The 20,268-nt window shown below is 38.9% G+C and overlaps 1 protein-coding gene across 11 annotated transcripts in view; it reads left to right on the top strand.

Annotated features, from left to right (window-relative positions):
- ATXN7L1 (ataxin 7 like 1) overlaps positions 1-20,268 on the top strand; it is a 117,169-nt gene that overhangs the window by 89,075 nt on the left and 7,826 nt on the right. For all 11 annotated transcript variants that reach the window (XR_013928887.1, XM_080391925.1, XM_080391921.1 and 8 more), the window contains 6 exons: positions 4,766-4,848; positions 5,700-5,956; positions 8,254-8,446; positions 10,885-11,006; positions 14,213-15,158; positions 19,393-19,467. Coding sequence is in view for 10 of the 11 variants with exons in the window: in XM_080391925.1 (XP_080248051.1) it covers positions 4,766-4,848; positions 5,700-5,956; positions 8,254-8,446; positions 10,885-11,006; positions 14,213-15,158; positions 19,393-19,467 (1,676 nt within the window). In the remaining variant the exon portion in view is untranslated. The remainder of the gene's footprint in view (positions 1-4,765; positions 4,849-5,699; positions 5,957-8,253; positions 8,447-10,884; positions 11,007-14,212; positions 15,159-19,392; positions 19,468-20,268) is intronic.

Raw genomic sequence — 20,268 nt, 5'->3', positions numbered from 1 at the left:
CTTTCACATTCTTAGCTTGTGTAAAATATTTTCAAAGTACGTATTCTGTTTAGCTTGAAATAAAAGTGTTTAATGCATTTCTTAACTGGTCAACAGGCCAAATAGAAATTTTTAAGGAAGTAAATTCACTAAAACAGAAAGGCAGAAGGCTTCCTCAAGTCATTATGTCATTTGGGTCTGTTTACAATGAAAGAAAATGTGCCTTTGTTGGGTGGCTTCAGTATAGTCATGATCAGGTTGAACAGTTGAGGTTTAAGACATTGGATTATCCACCAAGTCATGATTGTTTAAACAATCTTTTTCTTGGATTTAAATACTAGAAAATTCTAAGAAGATACAGGAAATGCTGGGGAATTCTTAAAAATCATAATTCCCCTCCACCCCTCTCCCTGTGTGATTCACACGAGTGAAGACGGTGGTAGCGTGGGGGATCTTGATCTTCCTCAGAAAGGTCAGGATGGTGGGGTTGAGGGGGTGACATTAAATGTGGAAATGCCCTGGATGGCCTTAGGCAGGGCAGTATCGGGGGATGTAGGTCCCAGTGCTACCGAAACATGGAACACCCCATCATGGGAGGGCAGAAGCTCCGTCAGAGAGGTTGCCTTCTATTGCAAGAATTATTTTCTATGGAGTTCCCCAGAGGTGACTCATGCCAGCTGTTGGGCAGTGAGTAGAGAATTTGCCCCCTAAAGCTCAAAACGTTTTTGTTCTGAATGAAAAGAAGCAAAGTGTTTTGAGGGATTGTATTTATTTATTTATTTTAAAGCAAAAGTAACTGACTCAACTTTACAGCTTCAGAAGCTGTGCGGGGTCTATTCATCAGCTGGCAGCACTTTGTGATTTGAGCAGGAACTTCTCGTGTGTACTGAAAGGCTAATTTTGCTAATGACAGCATGATCCGCATTAGATCGTCAGTTTGGCAGAAAGTTAGTTCATGTGATTTCTAAATGTGCACTAGTTATGAACCAAGTATAAGTTGTACAAGATAAATGCTTTCATTTCCAGTTAATGAGTGTGCCCTATTTTTTGACTGAATATCAGGTTTGTTTTTTTCATTTTCTCAAATTTGGCAGCTAGCCGATGGTACTGCTACCTTGGCTTGATTCCAGACCAGCGTGAGGTGTTTGCTAGGGCTGTGTGGGGTATGGAACAACGCCATTGCCTTAAAGGATTCAGGACACTGATTGCTTTCTTAACTAGTTAAAGCTGGCGTATAAGAAAACAGAACTGCTGTTCATTTATAGCATTCCACAAAATGAAAAGATATTACAAGAACGTAGCTGATACATACAAGAAAAGGCTTTTAAACCTTAGATTTCACTTGCTAAGATCAATTTGTTATTCTAATAAAACCTCTCTGTATTTCACAGTTCATTTAAAATACTGGTTTCTTTTCACCTATTGTTTGCTTTAGTGTTTAGATGCTTAATTTAGCTAATCAATTCTGAATTCGTACTTGGGCAATTGAAAATGTTACTGTTTTTGAGATACTTGTTTTCCTCACATCACCGTGTACCATGGCAGGGCTGTAGGTGATACTCATACCTTTCTTGTACAAGTGCTTGCTGGAATGTGTTCATAAAAGAGGTTCATTTCTGTAGGCCCTTCCTTCAGCTTGCTTGCTTTTTCTCTGGAGGTGACTCCATCGCTGTTCTGTCTCTAAGGTGTCACCTAGCCTTCTAGGCTAGGGAACGTTTCACTGGTGGAAATTTCTGCACAGGACTGTTTGGGCACTCCGATAGGTGTTAATGTACCTTTATATGGTTAAGAAATCCACAGAATTTACACTTTTGTTTTTTACAGCTCCTGTGTCACTACCAGATTTAGAGTCTGGTTAGTCTTGCTTCTACTGCCTCATGCATTGATGCAGCAATGCAATAATTTAGCAATGATGCAAATAGAAGTCCTGAGAGCACTGTAGATGAATTGCCTGTAGATTGTGTGTCACTATGATGGATTCCCCTCCATTGTTATACAGGACTGTGCAAAGGCTGAGAAAAAGATCTTGGAAGGTCAATGAGATTATTATTTTAGATATCCTATAAATTTAATTCATTTCACATTAAAAGAATGAGACAGTGGATAAAGTTTTTAGGTTTCCCTCAGTCTGCTGCTGTGGATCTGTACAGCTGTTAATTTTTGAAGCTCCTTAATAAATCTGGCCAGTTTACATCTGTTTTCTTTTATTTATAGCAACCGCCACTCTCTCTCACACCATTTCCCTGACTGTGGCTGAAGTTTGGGGTTTTTTCTTTGCTGAGAGCTGGTGGTTGTTTGGGTGATGAATGAACCTGCCCTCTTTTCAGGAGCACTGTTGTTGGTGAGAGAGAGGAAACAGCCTGTGGAACCACAAAAGACAGCCTGTAGCTGCCCAGCATAAGTGGATCAGTGTTTTCTAGTAGCAAACTGAAAAAAAAATAATTCTCTAAATCTTCCCTAGTTCTTGTTCTCTTTGGGGTGAAGTTAAAGAATGCAGATGCCCAGTTTACACCAAGAATGTCTGTTGGGTTGCAAACAAGAGTTTGAGACCCTTCAGTTTTGACCCTTCCTCCTCTTACGGTGAGGTTATAATGAATGCTTTTTACTCATCCACCAAACATGAAGAAGTGGGATTCATTCTGGAAAAGCAACTTTCTCAAGCTGTGGCTGTGCACAGGAGTCTAGGGCTTCTCACGCTGCACATTTCCTAGTACAGAGATAGCCAGAAACTGCATTTCGTTACTGATAAGCAGGTGATAATCTTCATTTAATGTGTTGCCCAAATCAGCCATGTCTGTAGCTGGCAATTAAATGGTCACAATTTCTCTGGAACAGCCGTGCACGCTTCAGCCAGAAGTGGTTCTCTGTTTGTTTAGTATTTTCTGTTTCTCAGGGAAAGCGTGTTGTTTTTTTCAGTAGATGGTGGAGGCTTGCACTTTTTCTAACTGTAATTCCTTATGTTGATTTGACCACTGTATGTTATCCTAATAATTGGCTTTATCATCAGTCCTGCAAGCCCTGCTTGGTTGGGACACTCTTCCTGACAAGGAGCAATCTGGATGCTCCTGAAGGGACCACTTTTGATTTTTGATCCCTGTTGGTCCAAAGCAGTCCTCACTCAGTAACTTTCAGAACACGTTCCACACCCTTATGATTACCCTCAGGATTTTTCATTTGAAGGTGTATCTTTAAGTCCATATAGCCTATTTAGATTGGGGTTTAACTTGCGTTGAAGGTTTTTAGATGGGTGATTCAGGAAACTGTGATAGGAATAACATACACTCAAAAACTGGGAGTAGTTAACTTCTTTAGTTTGTGAACATGCCTTTTCATCCATTAAGAATGTTTATTACATTTAGTCGTACACAGCTACTTTTCTGTTGTGCTGTAAAGGCCACAGAAGCTGTAACTACTTGTGACAGATTTCAGTCCCATTGTAGATTTCACCAAAAAAAACAGTGCCAACTGTTTTTTCCAAGCTCGCTTTTTGACATGTCTCTGCTAATAGGTCGATAACATAACTGTTTAATGTTTGCTTTATCCTTTTTAAGTCCATATAGCAGAATACATAAAACTGCTAGTAACTGTGACATCTGGACGACAGTTGTTGTCTGATGTAGGCTGCTTGGACTCACGTTTCTTCTTCCAGCTGTTCTGCTTCCTGTGATGCTGTCATAACATTGTAACATAGCTGTGAATTGCTGTCTTCATCTTAGCTCTGATTTGTTTGTTGATAAAAATTTTTAGATCCTCAGCTTAAGTTGTATTTGAGTACAGGATGTTTGTTGTATCTGAATGTAACACCACTGTATAGTTAAAACAGGCTTTGGCAAATAGTTTATATTCCACTATCAAACAGAAGCAAACCAGGCTGCCAGTTAAAACATACAATGTCAAGGTACATAAAGATAATGGTAGATTTTTTTTGGTGGCATAAACTAAAAAGTGTATGTCCACAGTTTTGTTACAGCTCTGTAGTGCAAACTCTAAAATTATATTAACATAACCTAAAGGAGGTGATGGTATCTGTGCTATATAAATACTAAAATATTAATGAAAATGAAATATGAAAATATAGCATATTAAATATTAATGCACTTTTAATCATGAGTAGAACTCCTGTAAATGCCTTTTTTTCATAATCCCTGCAAACATTAAACTCCATGCCTCCATTCACTTAGGGAAATAAGAACTAATGTACATGGTATTCTTACAGAGATTTTGGGGACAGATTTTAGAGAAATTTTGTTTTTAAAATGTCACTAGTAATCTTGCATTTGCTTTGAGACACCACGGGTTGTTTTTTTGAGTATGTCAAAGAAAGGTTGTTCAAAGCACTTGTGATATCTAGTTACCATGTGCCTGAGCCAGACGCAGACGCTGGGTTTGCAGATGCTGTGTTTCACAGCCTCAGAGGCGGCCAGCCTTACAGGGGGGGTTGAACTCCTTGTGGGTCTTTATTTGGCTTGGTCCTGTGTTTGGGCCACTCTGAGTACAGCTCGGTAAGCAGACATATTTCTATGAAGTCTGTGACTGAAAGCCTGCTCTAAATAGTATGAAACATGCTGCGCTTTTTTTTTTTTTTTGTGCCTTTTTTTTTTTTGTCCTTATAACTGTATGAGTTATGCACATGGAACTGTTATGGGGCGCTGGGGTTGGGATCAGTGGTTCTGGTTGAGCCTGGCTGAATTAAGCGCTATCAGGCAAAATTTATAGCTATTCTGTTTAAAATTTCTGTAATAATCTATTTTTTTCTCCTTTTTCTACCCACCCCCCCATCAAACAGAAAGAGAATTTGACCCAAATAAACACTGTGGAGTACTGGATCCTGAAACAAAGAAACCTTGCACAAGATCGCTCACCTGCAAGGTATTTTTCTTAGAAGATAAAATATCAGATGCTTTGTTATAGTTTAAATCCTACCACAGTAGTTTGAGAGGTCATACCTGCTCCTGTCTTACAGACAATGGGTATGGTATTCAGACGCTGTCTTCAGGTAATTCTTTTGAGTAATTCTGTTTCTTTGAATCAGAGCATCTGCATTATTCCACTGATATTTCTAAAAAGATTTTTTTTTCCGTGTCATTTTATTATGCAAAAAGCATTAACGTTTCATGTAGAAGCACAAGTGTTATTTTAAATGCTCCTTTTTTGGTTCACGTGTGCAACAGTGTTGAAGTAGAGTCAATTTTTAGTAAAAAATTCACATTATTTTTGTGTAATAAATTACTTGGGGGCTGCCCTTGTGATAGTAATGTCTCATGTCAAAAAGAAGCAGCAATGTAAGATGTTATAATGAACATTTGTATGTGTATGTGCTTCCTGTCAGTAGAGATGATCAGTTAAATATGCTTTAAAATGTATTCATGTTTTTCAAGCCAATGAAGTCACTTTTTCATTGTAAGTTAAGAGCTACAATGATGTTACTTCTTAGTATTTTAAAATTATTGGAATTATATTTTCTGTCTTGGAAAAGGTAAGTCAATAGACTCTTATTGTATGAAAACTGTTGCAAAAAGTAATTTTAGCCTTGATGTTGGCATTTTTTAAGAATGACTTCATAAATTATCAATGCTGGGATAACAGCTTTATTTCCATAACTGTGGCTAAAGTTGTTTGAAGTAGATTCTATCTTTTAGAGTTGTGGTGTATCGGAAGTATAGAGGACTCATAAACAATGTCATGCACACACAAATGCTTTTTAACCACCCTATTTTTAGACTCATTCACTTAATCATCGACGAGCAGTTCCAGGCCGTAAAAAACAGTTTGACATCCTTCTAGCTGAACACAAAGCTCGATCCAGGGAAAAAGAAGTTGCAAAAGACAAAGAGCATCCACCATCTGCAAGGGAAAGCTATCAGAGCCAGCCCACACCAGCACAAGACTCACTGTCAGGATCTTCAGTGAACTCTGGGCAAGAATCTAAAGTAACATCTCCTGCAAAATCTAGACCACCAAATTCTGTACTTCCAAGGTAAGCAATTCGCCAGTGTGGAATGTTGCATTCTGATGGTACTGTAAGAAATGTCTTTAGTCTTTCCTGCAGCTCATTTTACAAGCATTCAGTTCCTCTTTAGGCAATTGCATGATAAAACATATTAATGTAAGAGTTTCTGCTGTCCATAGAAGACAGATTATGCTTGTATTAACCTAAATCTGTCCAGGGTAGGCTGTGGTCTGATTGGGAATGAGGGAAGGAGTGGTGTCCACCCTCAGCTCAGAATCTCAGACTAACTGCATTTTTGGGTAAAATGGTCAGTAATAATTAGGAAAGTTTATGTTCAAGCTATTATGGCACATTTGGGAATAAAAGTCTGTTTGCATGAATCGGAGTAGGTGTCGGTGGAGAAATTCTGCACATTTACATAGAATTTTTCTCTGCAAATACTTCACCAGTTATAGCAATGGAATGTCGGGGGGGGGGGGGGGGGGAGATGAAATTTAGTGTAAATGACAATGTAAGCAGCTAAGATTTGAAACTGTCCATAGAATGTCTTTACTCATTTCGAAGATTTTTCTTAGAAAGGACAAAACCAGTCTTCAGAAAGGCAATGCAAACTTGTAAAGACATCCCTTTAGAAAAACTAGTATGAGGTACTGGATCTACTGAATTGTAATTATCCACTGATAAACTTCCCTTATGTTTTGTTTGGGTCGGGGGTTGGTACTAGTTTTGGCTGCAGTAGATAGAGCTAAACTAGTTGGGTTTGTTCATATTTCTTTTGTTTCATATTTCTTCCCTTTGCAGAAGCCTTAGTCAGGATTAGGTGCCAGTTTTGGGGCTTTTGTAGTAAGATACTCCCTATTTCAAACAACAAAAATCTGTTGTTATTTGCTATCTCAAGTCTCACAGAGACAGCCATTTCCACTGTTTTCTTTGTGTTCATCAAGCCATAATGAAATTTTATTCATGCAGTGGCAGAGGTGGGCCTTACAGGGTTTGAGTGAAAGGACAACAATAGAGTGCCTGCAGATGAGTTGGTGAGAAGTCTGCATAATTCTTGGAAAAGGAGTGACCTTACACAGTCCTTACATAGAGAGGAGCACAGAGGGACAGGCAGATGTTGGTTTTGGTAGGTGTTATAGTCTGGAATTACAAGTGTTACAGCAAAACTGGAACGCGATTTAGTGAGACTCAGCTGAAGAAATTGCAAAGGCAGTGGTACATGAGGAGGAAGATTTTAGCAGTCATGCATTGTGTTTGTACAATCTACACTTCGGTTTCTGCTGCAGTGCCTCTGTCTGTCGTCCTGTGTTTTTGCAAGCAGCCATGCCAGAGGAAAGCCTTGCTACTTCTCTGCTGAGAGCCAGCAAGCCTGCAGCTGTGCTGCTGGAAGAAGTTATGCGAGTGCTCCCTGCTCTGCTGGGGCAGAACTTGCTGGTTTACTGATGGTGACTTGGCTTGACCTGTCTGGCTTTTCCTGAAGGCTAGGAAGCACTCGCACAATCTATCCCTTGCAACAGCAACTGCAGCAGTTATTTCTAGCTGACGGACACTGGTGAGCCATCCCTGCTGAGTTCAGAAGAGGGCAGCTGTCTGCAGTCTATGACTGCTCTGTCCTGATAGCATAAATTCATGAGATGGAAGATCTTCAGATTTTGCTCAATGTGAACGTCTCCTCCAACCTCCGAGGTCCACGTACATACTTGGTTGTACAGACTGTTAACTGAGAATCTTTTTCCTACCCCCACTTCTGATCTCCAGGCTGCTTTTGAAAGGCAGAGCACCATTACACCCTGTAGCGCAGAGGCATTCCCACTTTGTTTTATTGGATTTTAGACAAAGGTAAAGAAAACTTACATAAGAGGTCCTCCCAGTCCTCCAATTACTAATTAGCTGTAGAGGGTGTCAGCTAAACACTCTTTTGTTATATTTAGTACGCTAATTTCAGCAGGATTTTGGTATGAAATAAAATTTCATAACTGGACCTTTGAGGTTAATCAAGTAGCAGAGTAATGGTGCAATGTGAGAAGATTTTACACATCTGATTTTTGTTTGCGTTTTTACTATACGTTGCCTCTCTCAAGACCCGAAACTCAACATCATGGCAAATTTAAAATTTTCAGCAATAAAAAGGTGCTTCTTCTAATGTTAACTTGATGGTAACCCATGATATATTCCTGACAAGACCAAGTGTCAGCTATTCTGTATCTTTTACTGTCTTCTTTATATGATCATTTCTGGTATAATTTACTTTGATGCTTGACTCCAGCAGGTAGGTTTGCAGAGCCTTTGAACACTGATGATTTCAATGTATATTCTCCTTCTAGACCGTCATCTGCAAATAGCATAAACAGCAACAGTTCTTCAAACCACAGTGGGTACGTACCAGAACTGCCACTGCCTTCCATGGGAGGAGATTTAACGAGCAGATTGTCCAGTGATGAAGGAGAAGCGGATGGAGCTGAAGAATCTGAGAAATTAGACTGTCATTTTTCTGGACACCATCCCAGACCTCTTGGGGTATGTGTCTGTCTCTGGCATGCCTTGCTGTTATTCTTATGTAATTCAAGAAGGGAGGGGAAAAAAAAAAGTAATTCAGTAAAAATGTAAGGAATGAGGACCTTGTATTATGAAAAGTGTATTCTAAAGAGAACACATACATTTAACAGAAAATTGTATGGATGGGATAGGGTAGGAGGAGAAGACTGGTCAATACATGTGGCAAACAGGTTGCAGGACAAGATGTGCAGCAGAAAACCAGAAGTTCTAGTTTCAGATTTTACTCTCAGTAGACTGCAACTCAGGTGTAATTCTGTTAAACTGAGCAAAGTTGCATTGTTTTAAATGTGACGTGAACAGATAATCTCTTTGTTGTCATAGTTCTTATGAAACTGTACCTTGCAATTGGTTATGGCTCTGAAAATCATACGGCAGCAAAGGGCTATTACAGTGCTTTGTCAAGTATTGTAGTCTGGTTTGAAGCTCTAATTAAATATCATTTATGCAAATGGATGTGGACTTAAAACCTACTGCTTCATTCATCCGAAAGTGGAAAGTCTAGAGCGCGGCACAGCCCATCTGCTCTGGAGGTGGCTGAAGCATGCGCTTCTCTGGCAGCTGGTTTGGTCTCTCTCTGGTGTTAGTGAGAAATTGCGCTGTAAGTAGTAAGAGCTGCCTTGTGGCATTATGTCTGCAGTGTGAATTTGTTTACACTGTACAAACCAAGAAGCAATGGGAGAACTCTTGAACTTCTAAGCAGTTGGTTCTCATCAAAATTGAGCCAAGGAATAAAGCTAATGAAGACTTCGCTTATGTGTTTTCCATATGATGTACAGAATGAAACAAACAGTGTGATAACTGTAACATTGTCCGTATTCCCTAGAGCAAAAGAGAACTTGTTACTGTCAGACACCAGGAAGAAGTAGCTGAACGTGAAATAACTGTCAGATGAAATTCTGAATTTGGTTCTTATACAGAAAATAAGAGTTATTATAGTCTATAATATGATATGCAGGTACCTCCTGCTTACTTGGTACTCTTGTATTTTACTATGGTTTTGCTGACTGCTTCTCTATGAATTAAGAACTAGAAGCTCGCTGCATGTGTGTCCACACAACTCAAAAAAACAATCAAAGTGCAGCCAATTCTTGTGCAGGCATCATCAGTGAGGCACGGCTGTCAACAGCCGTTTTGGTTTAGGATCCTAGTGCAGTTTCAAGGCAAATCCCACTGGCTCATCTGTTCTTGGAAGATCTTAGCATCTCTCAATTGAAGCAGTTAACTGAAAGTGCAGCTGTTCTTAGTCCGTATCAACATGAATTCGGAAAAGACTGGGTAAATCGCCTCCAGCACAGTTGATGGTAACTTGCTGCATTTCCTGCTGAGGTGGACTGTTTTCCTTACCAAGTCCCTCTCCCAGCTAAGTGGTGGTAATTGATGGGGAAAGGGCAGTAGCTTCTTAAACTACCTCTTAGTGGTAACTGATCTGTGTCACTGGGAGGTGAGGCTAGTTTATCAACTTAAGTGGCGCTTTTAATTAACCTATTTAACCTTGTTGTGAAACAGACTTAAGATAAACAGTTACAGTCACCTCTCACTGTCCATTAAGCTGAAAAGTATTTTAAAAGGATGCTTTCCTGCTGCATTGGTAGCTTCTGCCCTCTGTCAGGATTTGTGACTTTCTCCCTGCACAATGGAGAGTTGTCTTGTTTTCTGAGGGTGATTTATAACAGGTTTCTCTCCCACAAATAGGTGTTGCAGCATTTTTCTACGTAACGTGCGATCAGTAAGGCTTGAGCCCAAGAAAGGGTAGATTCTTGATCACACCGTTGCAGTGTAGTAGGACTTTCCAGGAAGTTCTCCAGAGGAAGCAGCGCAAATACTCCTGAGCTCCGCAGAATTCTCAAAATACTTACTATTCCTCTAGACGCTTTTCATACACCGTGAAGAGTGTATCCAGTGTTCTGTTATAGCGCAAGTGCCATGGATGATAATTAATTTTTTTACTGAAACATCACTGGTTTGTTTGTTTATTAAATAGATACTAAAGAATGCCCCCATTGCACCTTTTTCCTCTTCAGTTAGTTTTATTCCTGTTACAGTATTACAAGATTTAATGTGCACAGAATGGTGTAACTGTCTTTCTGAGGCAGTAAGAGTATTATTAGCCAGAACCGCTTCCTTAACAGTACCTCAGCATTTATGTTCTTTCCCTGGCACACATTGGTGCCTGATAGTAAACTGACTTGTTAGTGAAGTATGAAGTATACTTCACACTAACCTAAACATTATGCACATATTTAATATATCATGCAAAAAGTATTTATGCTGCAGATAGTGAAAAACACCTTTTATATGCATGATACAAATTACAAAGGTGTTCCTTGATCTATAAATGATAATTATTTTATAACATATCATTTTTTTATAAAGAACATTGAAATATCCTTTCTTTTCAGTTTTGTTCATATGGCAGTCGCTTAATGGGAAGAGGCTACTATGTTTTTGACAGAAGATGGGACCATTTTCGATTCGCACTAAACTCCATGGTAGAAAAACACTTGAACTCACAGATGTGGAAGTAAGTGGTATTTTTACACTTGGTGGGCAGTTTAGCATTTTTAATTCTGTAAAACTTCTAAATAAAACACTCCATGGGAAGCGTTTGTAAGTACCTCTGTATTAAGGCATAGCACTAATATGAGTACAAATTTTCTCTTTTCTGTTAAGGAATATGCAGCACAACAGAATGATCTATTGTGATGTAAATTTCTGCCAGATTTAGGACTTCTTTTAGTCCTTCTGATCTGGGAGGAATAATTCAGTAGTTCTGTTAGCATTACTTAAAAGCATTAAAGCTCAGAGCTTTCTGAGTTTGGAGATATGTTTTGATATCATATTATTTTATAACACAGGTTAGATTTTGCCTAGGTTTTTATACTCGTATCACCCATTCAGACTTCACTCTGTAAGATGCATGCGTTGTAAGATAAGGAACTCAGTACACATTTGCCTGTGCCTAAGATGGAATATGATAGTTTTTTTAGTCCATAGCGCCCTTACTGGCTTTGGGGTCTTAAAATTCTGATGATTATTACTCACTGTTGAAGCACCTCTGTATCACGTATGCAGGTTCCAAGCACTATAGGTTTTGGCTACACAGATACATTAAATAAAATAGACTGCACTTCTAAAAAAGATGCTACTTCTTTCTTATTTAAAAAAAAATATTTGAAAAGCTCATGGCATGTGCAGATAGGATTGATTTTTTGGGGAGTATTCTGCTACAGGATATGCATTCTTCTTCCAATGTAACGACACTAAAGTGCAGTGTTTCATGTCACTGTTTATTATCAGGATTGTGTTATATTCATTGGATGCCAGCCATTAGATAAACAAGGTTTGATTTTTATTTAAATATATTTTTGAAACACTAAAGCTTGGCTTGTCTGACTAACCTGGTAACTTGATAACAGTGCTACTGTGCTGGGAGACATAGTTTGGAAGTGGTTGGGTTTGCCATAAAAGGGTCAGTTTCATGTCTGTTTAGAGACAGATCACACTTGATCTGCGAGGGGTTCCTCTCTTCTGCTTTGTAAATTTGACTGTTAACTAGTGCCTGTCACCTTCCACAAATAAAACTGTAATTTGGTTTCCTTAAATAGGAAGATTAAAACATGTTATCTATGGGCTTTGTTTGTCAGGAGAAAAGATACTTGGGCTCCTGAGAAAATGTGTCACTAGTACCACTACTATCATGAAAACCAAAAAAAACCCTCTACAGTAGTTATATGATACAAGAAATGAACAGGCCTCGTCCTGCTCCCACTAAATCCAATTGTAAATGTTTTCCCAATTTCTAGCTGTTGGTGTAATCTCTAATATTTTAATGAATTCCATCCATACTTACTTGTCTGTATAACACAGGAAGCTCACAGTGCTTAACCCCTGTTGTATTCTTCTATTGTCCTCAACCCTCCTCTGGACTGATCTTTTCCCATCTTCTCCAAGCAGTGGTATGCGTAAAGCTGTTATTTTATAACCGGTGCTAGTGCAGCTCTGTAGCTGTGGCTAGAGGTACAGGGATGCAAGGCCATGTTTTGAGCATGACAGTAACATTTACAAAGTACTTTTCATCCCTGTTTCTCAAAGTACTTCACAAAGGTGTGTAAGAATTATTTGCACCTCTTTAAAAATAAACCAAGGAATGGATCTAAGAAGCCGCTTTGTTTGTGTAGCGAGTCGCAGGCAGTAGGGCTTCCTCATTTCTGGCGGCATGGACTGTATGTAATCCCTTATATAATTGTGCCATAAACAGTGTTCTGTCTGACAGTCTCCATAGGAGGAATACCGGAAGAGAACACTTGTAATTAGGATCTGATTTATGATAAAACAGCACACCCGGTGCTGCTCTTTTATCATACTTCTTTGAGGGCAAGAGTAGGCCTTTAAAAACTGAAAAGATGTCAATAATGAGGATAACAAGGGCAGTGTTATGGTGATGTGCAGCTTCTTAACAAAGAGAAATAGGATTAAACTGTGAATTAACTTTTAGTCTAAATAATGAGAAAAGCTCACATGATAATTTTCCAAGAGACATCATAGAGTTCTGGTTCTTTGTTAACACTGCACTACATAAAATAATAGAAGATGGCTGAATAGGAAGGAGCTTGAATACATTCTACTAATTTCACAGGTAATATTATTAGATTTTATTCTCAGAATAGCATTCAACTAGTTATAAAGCTTATAAAGTATTGTTTAATTTTTTTGTCAAATTTTCAGTATCAGTGAAATTAATCAATAACTTAGTTAATCGCTTCTAACCAGCTCTCAAATGAGCTGTTGGGAATAGCACTGCATTTGGAAGGGGATGAGCTTTCCTCCTTTCCTCTTCAAGCTCAGTGGTTAAGTGCTTCACAGCTCCCCAAACAGGCTCATTTACTGCCCGCATCAAGTCTAACCTGTGAGTTTAGGTTGATATTGAAACTGTCCCACAACTTGAACTTTCAAGCAAAACATATGCAATGAATGAAACATGGTGACTGGAGTATTTATAGATTCCCACCATCAGGCATTTTATTTGCATTTTTTAATTGGTAAAATAGGAGAGGAAAAATGGAAATTAAATTTGTAAGAAAGTGATTAAACTGTAACACTGCACTTAATTGCTACATGGGGCACTTGTGCTGAAGCGGAGCTCAGTTCTGGTTTAACAGAGTTACACAGTTTAGGGCTTGTGTGCCATAACAGAAGTTTATAGGGAAAATTATGCTGCATAAGTCTTTACCTAATCATCTTCTGTTGGGTCTCTGCTGCCTTCACAGATTTAATGTGCCTCATTTCAAAATTAATTCTTAGGAAAATACACTTCATAATCCAGCTTTCCTGAATCTTTGCAATATTAAAACACATGTGGTTTGCATTTTGTTGTATTAAATCCCAAAGAACCTCATAACGGAATTGCAAGTTTAAAAAGAGGGGGAAAAAATCACAAGTAAAAGCATTTTTAAGCTGTTGTAGAATGCAGAGCTGATTTTGAACAGTGAATATTAAAATACATGTGATTGGTAGAATAGGACTCAAAATTAGAATGAACTAGATTTGCCGCCTTTAATAAGTTGGTCCTTCCCAGAAATTGTTTCCTATCTGCATTGTTTGGATGGATTTTTTTATGCATCTGAATCTCTTCTTTTCTCTTTTTTCTTCTTTTTTATTTTCTCTTTTTTTCTTTTTTCTTTTTTTTCTTTTTTTCTTTCTGTTTGTTTTTTATTATTATTTATTTAGGAAAATTCCTCCTGCGGCAGATAGTCCCATGCCTTCTCCAGCAGCACATGTCTCCACTCCTTTTCCAGCATCAGTCTTACAGCCTTTCAGCAACCCCAGTGGGGTGTATATTCCTTCAACACCTATCAGTTCAAGAATCACTTCTTCTTCTTACATAATGACATCAGCCATGTTATCAAATGCAGCCTTTGTGACAACGTCAGATACGAATTCCATTATGTCGCACACTACAGCTTTTCCTCATGTGGCTGCAAGTCTAAGTATCATGGACTCAACTTTTAAGGCGCCATCAGCTGTGTCACCAGTGCCAGCAGTCATCCCTTCCCCATCCCACAAGCCATCCAAAACAAAAACCAGCAAATCCTCAAAAGTGAAAGACCTGTCATCTCGGAGTGATGAGTCGTCAAGTAACAAAAAGAAAAAGCCGCAGTCGTCGTCCTCGTCGTCCTCATTATCTTTACAGACATCTTCCTCATCTTCATTTTCAGGGTCCCACAAAAAGAACTGTGTCCTGAATCCCAGTTCAACTTTGAACTCCTATCAGGCTACATCTTCCTATAACAGTATGTCTGTGCACAATACAAATAACGGAACAAGCCCACTCAGTGCCAAATCGGAGCCCTCAGGACGGACTTCATTATCCAGTAGTTCAACAGACTCAGTGAAACATATGAGCATGGTAGTAAGCAGTATTGACTCTTCTAATCTGTCTGTATCTTCTCTTGTGCACCACTCAGGGGACCATTCCCTGGGAGCACATAATGCAGTGTCTTCTCTACCCCTTTCTTTTGACAAATCAGAAGGAAAAAAGCGTAAAAACTCTAGTTCTAGTAGCAAAGCCTGTAAAATCACTAAAATGCCTGGTATGAATAGTGTTCATAGAAAGAGCACTGCCAACCTTATTTCTGCGGTGCCAGATCCTACAAGCAGCTCCATCTCTCGGCAGGTAAGGGACTCTTCCAGTTATTTTTTTGCAGGTCATGTCTGACTTACTTGAAATATTTCATGCGTTCTGGAAGGAAAATGCTGTGTTTGCTTCAGATGGTTTTACTTCACACAACTTACTTTCTAGTCTAATACAGAAACATATCTGTATTTGTTTTGTACCAAGCATAGAAAGATGTTTTGATAGTTATATATATCTCTACTTTCTTAAAATATTTTTATGATATTTTTTTATTCAATTAATACAGTAGCCATTTGTATCTCTGAAAGTAAAATTTACTGCCCAGAATGGATAAATAATTTTTAGCAATTAATTTTTTATCTTAATTCTCATCTCTCTGAAATAAATTGTGTCATTAAAACAGGAAGATAAGAGTCAGCATTTCTGTTTGTTTCTTTTCCCAAACTTGTTGCTGATTCATTTCTTAGTATTATGCAAGTCCCCTGATTTCTCTTTTATGCAAAACACTTACATCTACCCTTCCTCTGGAGAGAGTCTGAGATGCCTGACCTCAGATGCTGTTTCCTGTTTGAAACTGAAAAAATTAAGAAATTAAGAGCTCAACCAGATGACCTTTAGTGGACACTTGGTTGTCTTCTTTACTGTGAATGTGTTCAGAATATTGGAGTCAGTGCAACAGATAAGGTTACACACTCTTCATTTCATTGTCACTAGCAATAGAGCTTTGACTTCCCTTTCAGTGATGCTATATAAGGAAAAAAGTGTATGTGAAGTAGAATTTGGTGGGGAAACTGCCAATATGGTCTTTATAATGATCTACTGTTCCATTCTGCTGCTTTGTCCAGTGCTGTGCAGTGCACAGAAAACAAAGCTTGGCCCTGTAACCTGGAAGACAAAACCATAAAAAATAGAATACCTTAGAAAATCCGGAGAAGATAGCTTAGGAATTTTTTTTGTTTGTTTGTGAAACTCTCATTTCCTAAAGATATTGCACATCAAATAGATCTGGAAATGGAGAGGGTAAGATCTTGGGCAAGGCAATCCATATGTAATAGCAGACAGAAATGGGAGTGGAAGAAAAGAATAAATGAATTCTAAAACTGGTATAGTAGACAGAATGAAGGTTTCAAAGAGTGGCTTAGCAGGTGTATATTCTCTTTCCTTCTTCCAGCAGAGGTGCAACTGAGATGACTTGTTTGGCTTTGAAAAATGGGTAGTGGCACATTCTTTCTGTTTTAAGCCTTTTAAATGTGTCCTGCAATCCCAACTAATCTTTAAGTCACTGAAATCAGTGGAGGATGCTGTAAATTCTTCATTCTGTCATACGTCTGATTTTTGAAATACGTATGTGCCAAAAAAAGATTAAATTAGCCTGAGATACATGATCTCAAATGGGAAGAAGTAGTAAGTACAAATTGGTACGTCAGTACAAACATTGGTAGTAGGAAATGGACTGTATCATCTTTTCACAGAACACAGACTATCTGTAGCTAGTGCAGTCTGAGGAAGTCTTACAGATAGACGCAGGAGGTTCTGAGTTCAGATTCCGATTCCCGTAGTGATTAGATCTGCTCCTGTGGGACATCCTTGTTCCAGTTGGTGATGTATTTAAGCATGTTGCACAGTAATAGAAGTAAATAAATCACAAAGAATCAATCAGAGGTCTTTTCTGATTATTTGTAAATACGTAATTCACGCTAGTATTTTTTTCCGTAAGTAAAAGATTAAATATATGTAAAGAGTATAATGATATCCTGATTTTTAAACATAATGTTTTTATACACATGTACAAGTGCATATACATATACACGTATACATGCATATATGTGTGTGTATATATGTAAAAGTTGGTCACACTTTCCTTTTATACTGCTGGTCTTTGGAGCTACACTAGTAATCAAAAATAGGAGGTAAAGTGGAGTTGATTGTATTTCAGATGTCTGGCTGGGAGCCAGTTGTCTCTGTGACAAGGATACTGAATTGTATGCAATACAAAACAGACGTTTCCTACTGCTTATTTGTGCTATAAATACATGAAATTTGTACCCACTTAAGCATATGGGTCAAATAATATTACGTACTCTACATGTGAATATTAAAGCTCTGGAGAATACAATACTTGAAATCACTTTTAAGCTGTGCTGTTTTGACTTGCTGTGTTCTAGAAATGCAATCGCGGTAAAAATTCCACACAAAAAAAATCAGTATTACTTAAAATCTTGCTCCTGTTCCCTGATGTAATAGGGCAAATTAAGAGACTAGGAACACAAAAAAAAAGTTAAGTGACTGGTGATAGGCTGAGGGGGGTTTATTGTGGGTTTTTTTTCTATTTTAATTAAAGTCTGGCCTGCATAGATAGTAACTGAAAGTGTTAACCATTGGGTTTTGAAGTACACATTATTTTTTAAAGGCGGGGGGGAGGGGGGGAAGATTTGGGTCTTGGCCTCACCCCAGTCCTTGTGATCCTTTTGATATGGCGTTGCCATCATTAAAGACCCAACACAACTGGAAATCAGTCTTTCTTATTTTCACTTTTTCACTGAGCGCTGCAACTGTTTGGTCTGTCTGAATTACCCTTCTGTCCTGGCGCGCTGCCTTTCCAGGTCTGAATGAAGCCAGGGTGGTAAAGCAGCTCAAAGCCGACCACAGTGCCGCAAGCTGTGTTGCGCCTTGCTTTGTCTTACGTAGAGAGGCAGTCTGGTAGCTGCAGGAGCGCTGAGTGAATGAAAGCCCAAAGAAGTGCCGTGTTCCCTCTCAAGATTCTAGGATCTCAGCAAGTCGATTTCCTAGTAGCTGTTTTTCCACTTAGAAGATGGACACGTATTTTATTACGGAAGGGTTTTGTGAGTGTTAGAATGGTGGATGTAGGGAAGACAGATGTGCAGGTGTGTCATGGTGTTCTGAATAGCTAGGAAAGGTTTTACAAGATTGTGTATCTTTAGTCAAGATTTGTATACTGAAGGAAAGCACGTTGCTACTGAGAGAACAGCTGTGGCATGCAAAACAAGCGAAAGGGAACAGGATGGGCAGAGGCTGATCCTTTTAGTCCTTGCGCACCATGGGGGCTGCCCTCAGAACTGGCTGTAAACAACTTTAAACATTTCTTCTGGATAGAATGTGCACCGAGAGCACTGTTTCAAGCAGTCACTGTGTGAAAAAGGACAGATACGGAGAGGGAGACAAAGGCTACCTTTCACTATACATGTGAAATGGCAAAATAACAAAAAATGTTGCAGAAGGGAAGGAGAAAACCGATGTTGGTGAAAACCCTGCCAGCCAACGTCACAGTCCCACCTATTCAGTAAGGAACTTGCAGCTGCATTTCTCACTGTTTAGAAGACAGGCCCTTGCTTCCTCTCCATCACATGATTAAAGCTGACATTACTTGAAGTTCGTTGACCTTGTGAATAACTATTCAAACTCCAGTCATCTGCCATTTGCAGGCAGGTGTCCATGGTTAATTTTTATTACCCTTGTAACCCCTGAGGAACTACTCTTGACTCAACAGCTGTCTCCCCTTTTCTATCACAACAAGCGTCTACGCTATGTTTATGGGTCATTGTAGAAGACCTGAAGACAGACTGCTCTTGCAGAGTGCTGTAATCTCTCAGGCACTGAAATACGACGATTAAATACTGCAATATTTTAACTAAGTACTTTTAAAATGCATATAGGTGTACTATCAATTTGCACTCATTCCCAAACAAATTTGCTGATGCAGTAAATTGAAACAATTGCAATTTTAAACCTGGAGTTTGAGTCTTCTGGTTAACATTTGCTTTATTGAGCAAAAATAAATTAAGACTCTACATGAAAGAAAATGGGTAACTCAGGGCATGCTATGGTGCTTGGCCACTTGCTTTAAGCTCCCCAGGAGTGGGAAGGTCCCCTGGGGAGGAGACTGTGACCTTGAGCGCTCTGTGCTCTCTCAGTTGCTGACTAGCTGTTCTGAGTCACTGCAGTAACCAGAGGAACTAGCATTTCAGTCTAGAGGGGTGGGGGTTTACAATCTCTGTTCTCTCAGTAACTGTTCCTTACATTGTTTTCTGACCTCTCATACTATCTGTGTGCCTTTTAAGCGTTAGTTTGAAGTATACAGGCTCCAAGACCTAATTACAATTCTGTCCGAAGTGTATTTTTTGCAATAGCAAAATACCTGTTCCAAATGCAAAGCAATTAGTGTGACTTTACACAGGAAAGGGAAGGCCATTACCAGCATCTGTGTTCAACTGACAAATATGCCTCTCAATACTGCTCAATTAATGTCTTTCAGATTGGAAAAAATAGCAGTGTAGCTTTGTCACAATCCAGTCCTTCGAGTACATCAAATCCAGTACACAACAGACAAGTAAGTTGCTTTTAAAAAAGTGTACTTAAGTAGTCTGTAAGTGGTTTTGAAAGATATTATACTGTAAAACGTTAAAACACAATTTCTTTATTAATACAATTCTTTAGAGAAGGTGTCTTTCAGTGAACTAATACTAGATTTCTCCTCTCACCTAATTCTTTTTCCAGCTATTTTCCCATATGAGATTTATGAATAAAAAGTTTTTACTGGTTTTTCACCACCTGTAATACACCTCAGGTTAGCTTATGTTGGCCACTGGCTGTTGCTTTGGTCGTACAAACTCAGCAGCAGCGGGAACTGTCTGCAGAGGATCCAGCTAAGCTGATCTGGTTTTTCTATCTAACTTGACCTGCTGAGCGAGATGGCACAGCGGAGTCCCCAGCCTGGCATAGGAAGGACAGCATTTAAAAATAGACCAGAAGTGAAAGCAGCAAAGGGAGGACAGAAACAGGACAGAGAAGACAGGGCACTTGAGTATTTAGAGAAACTAATCTGAAAGCATAACTAAGCTAAGCATAATCTGAGTTCTTCTTAAGACTGCGAGAAATCCTTAGCACTCCCGCCATACAGGGGTGCGATATCCATCACACAGACTAATAATAATTGTATAATTATAATAAATTCTGTAACTCAGCTTTTTTGTGAGGACAGGTGCTTGACCTGTGATCCAGCCCTCATCTGTCTGGAAGACTGAGGGGCTAGTCTGTGTTTTTTAATATGGCCCCTACTGTTTGACTCTCCAAGTTGAGTAGTTTAACAAGAATTCATTGTCGAGATCCTTGGTGTGAAAAGGTTTCCCAC

The sequence above is a fragment of the Falco punctatus genome, assembly GCF_963210335.1.
Source record: "Falco punctatus genome assembly, chromosome: 6".
NCBI classification, from domain to species: domain Eukaryota; kingdom Metazoa; phylum Chordata; class Aves; order Falconiformes; family Falconidae; genus Falco; species Falco punctatus.
Note: the sequence above shows the minus strand (reverse complement) of the source record. Positions and strands in the feature narration are given on the sequence as shown.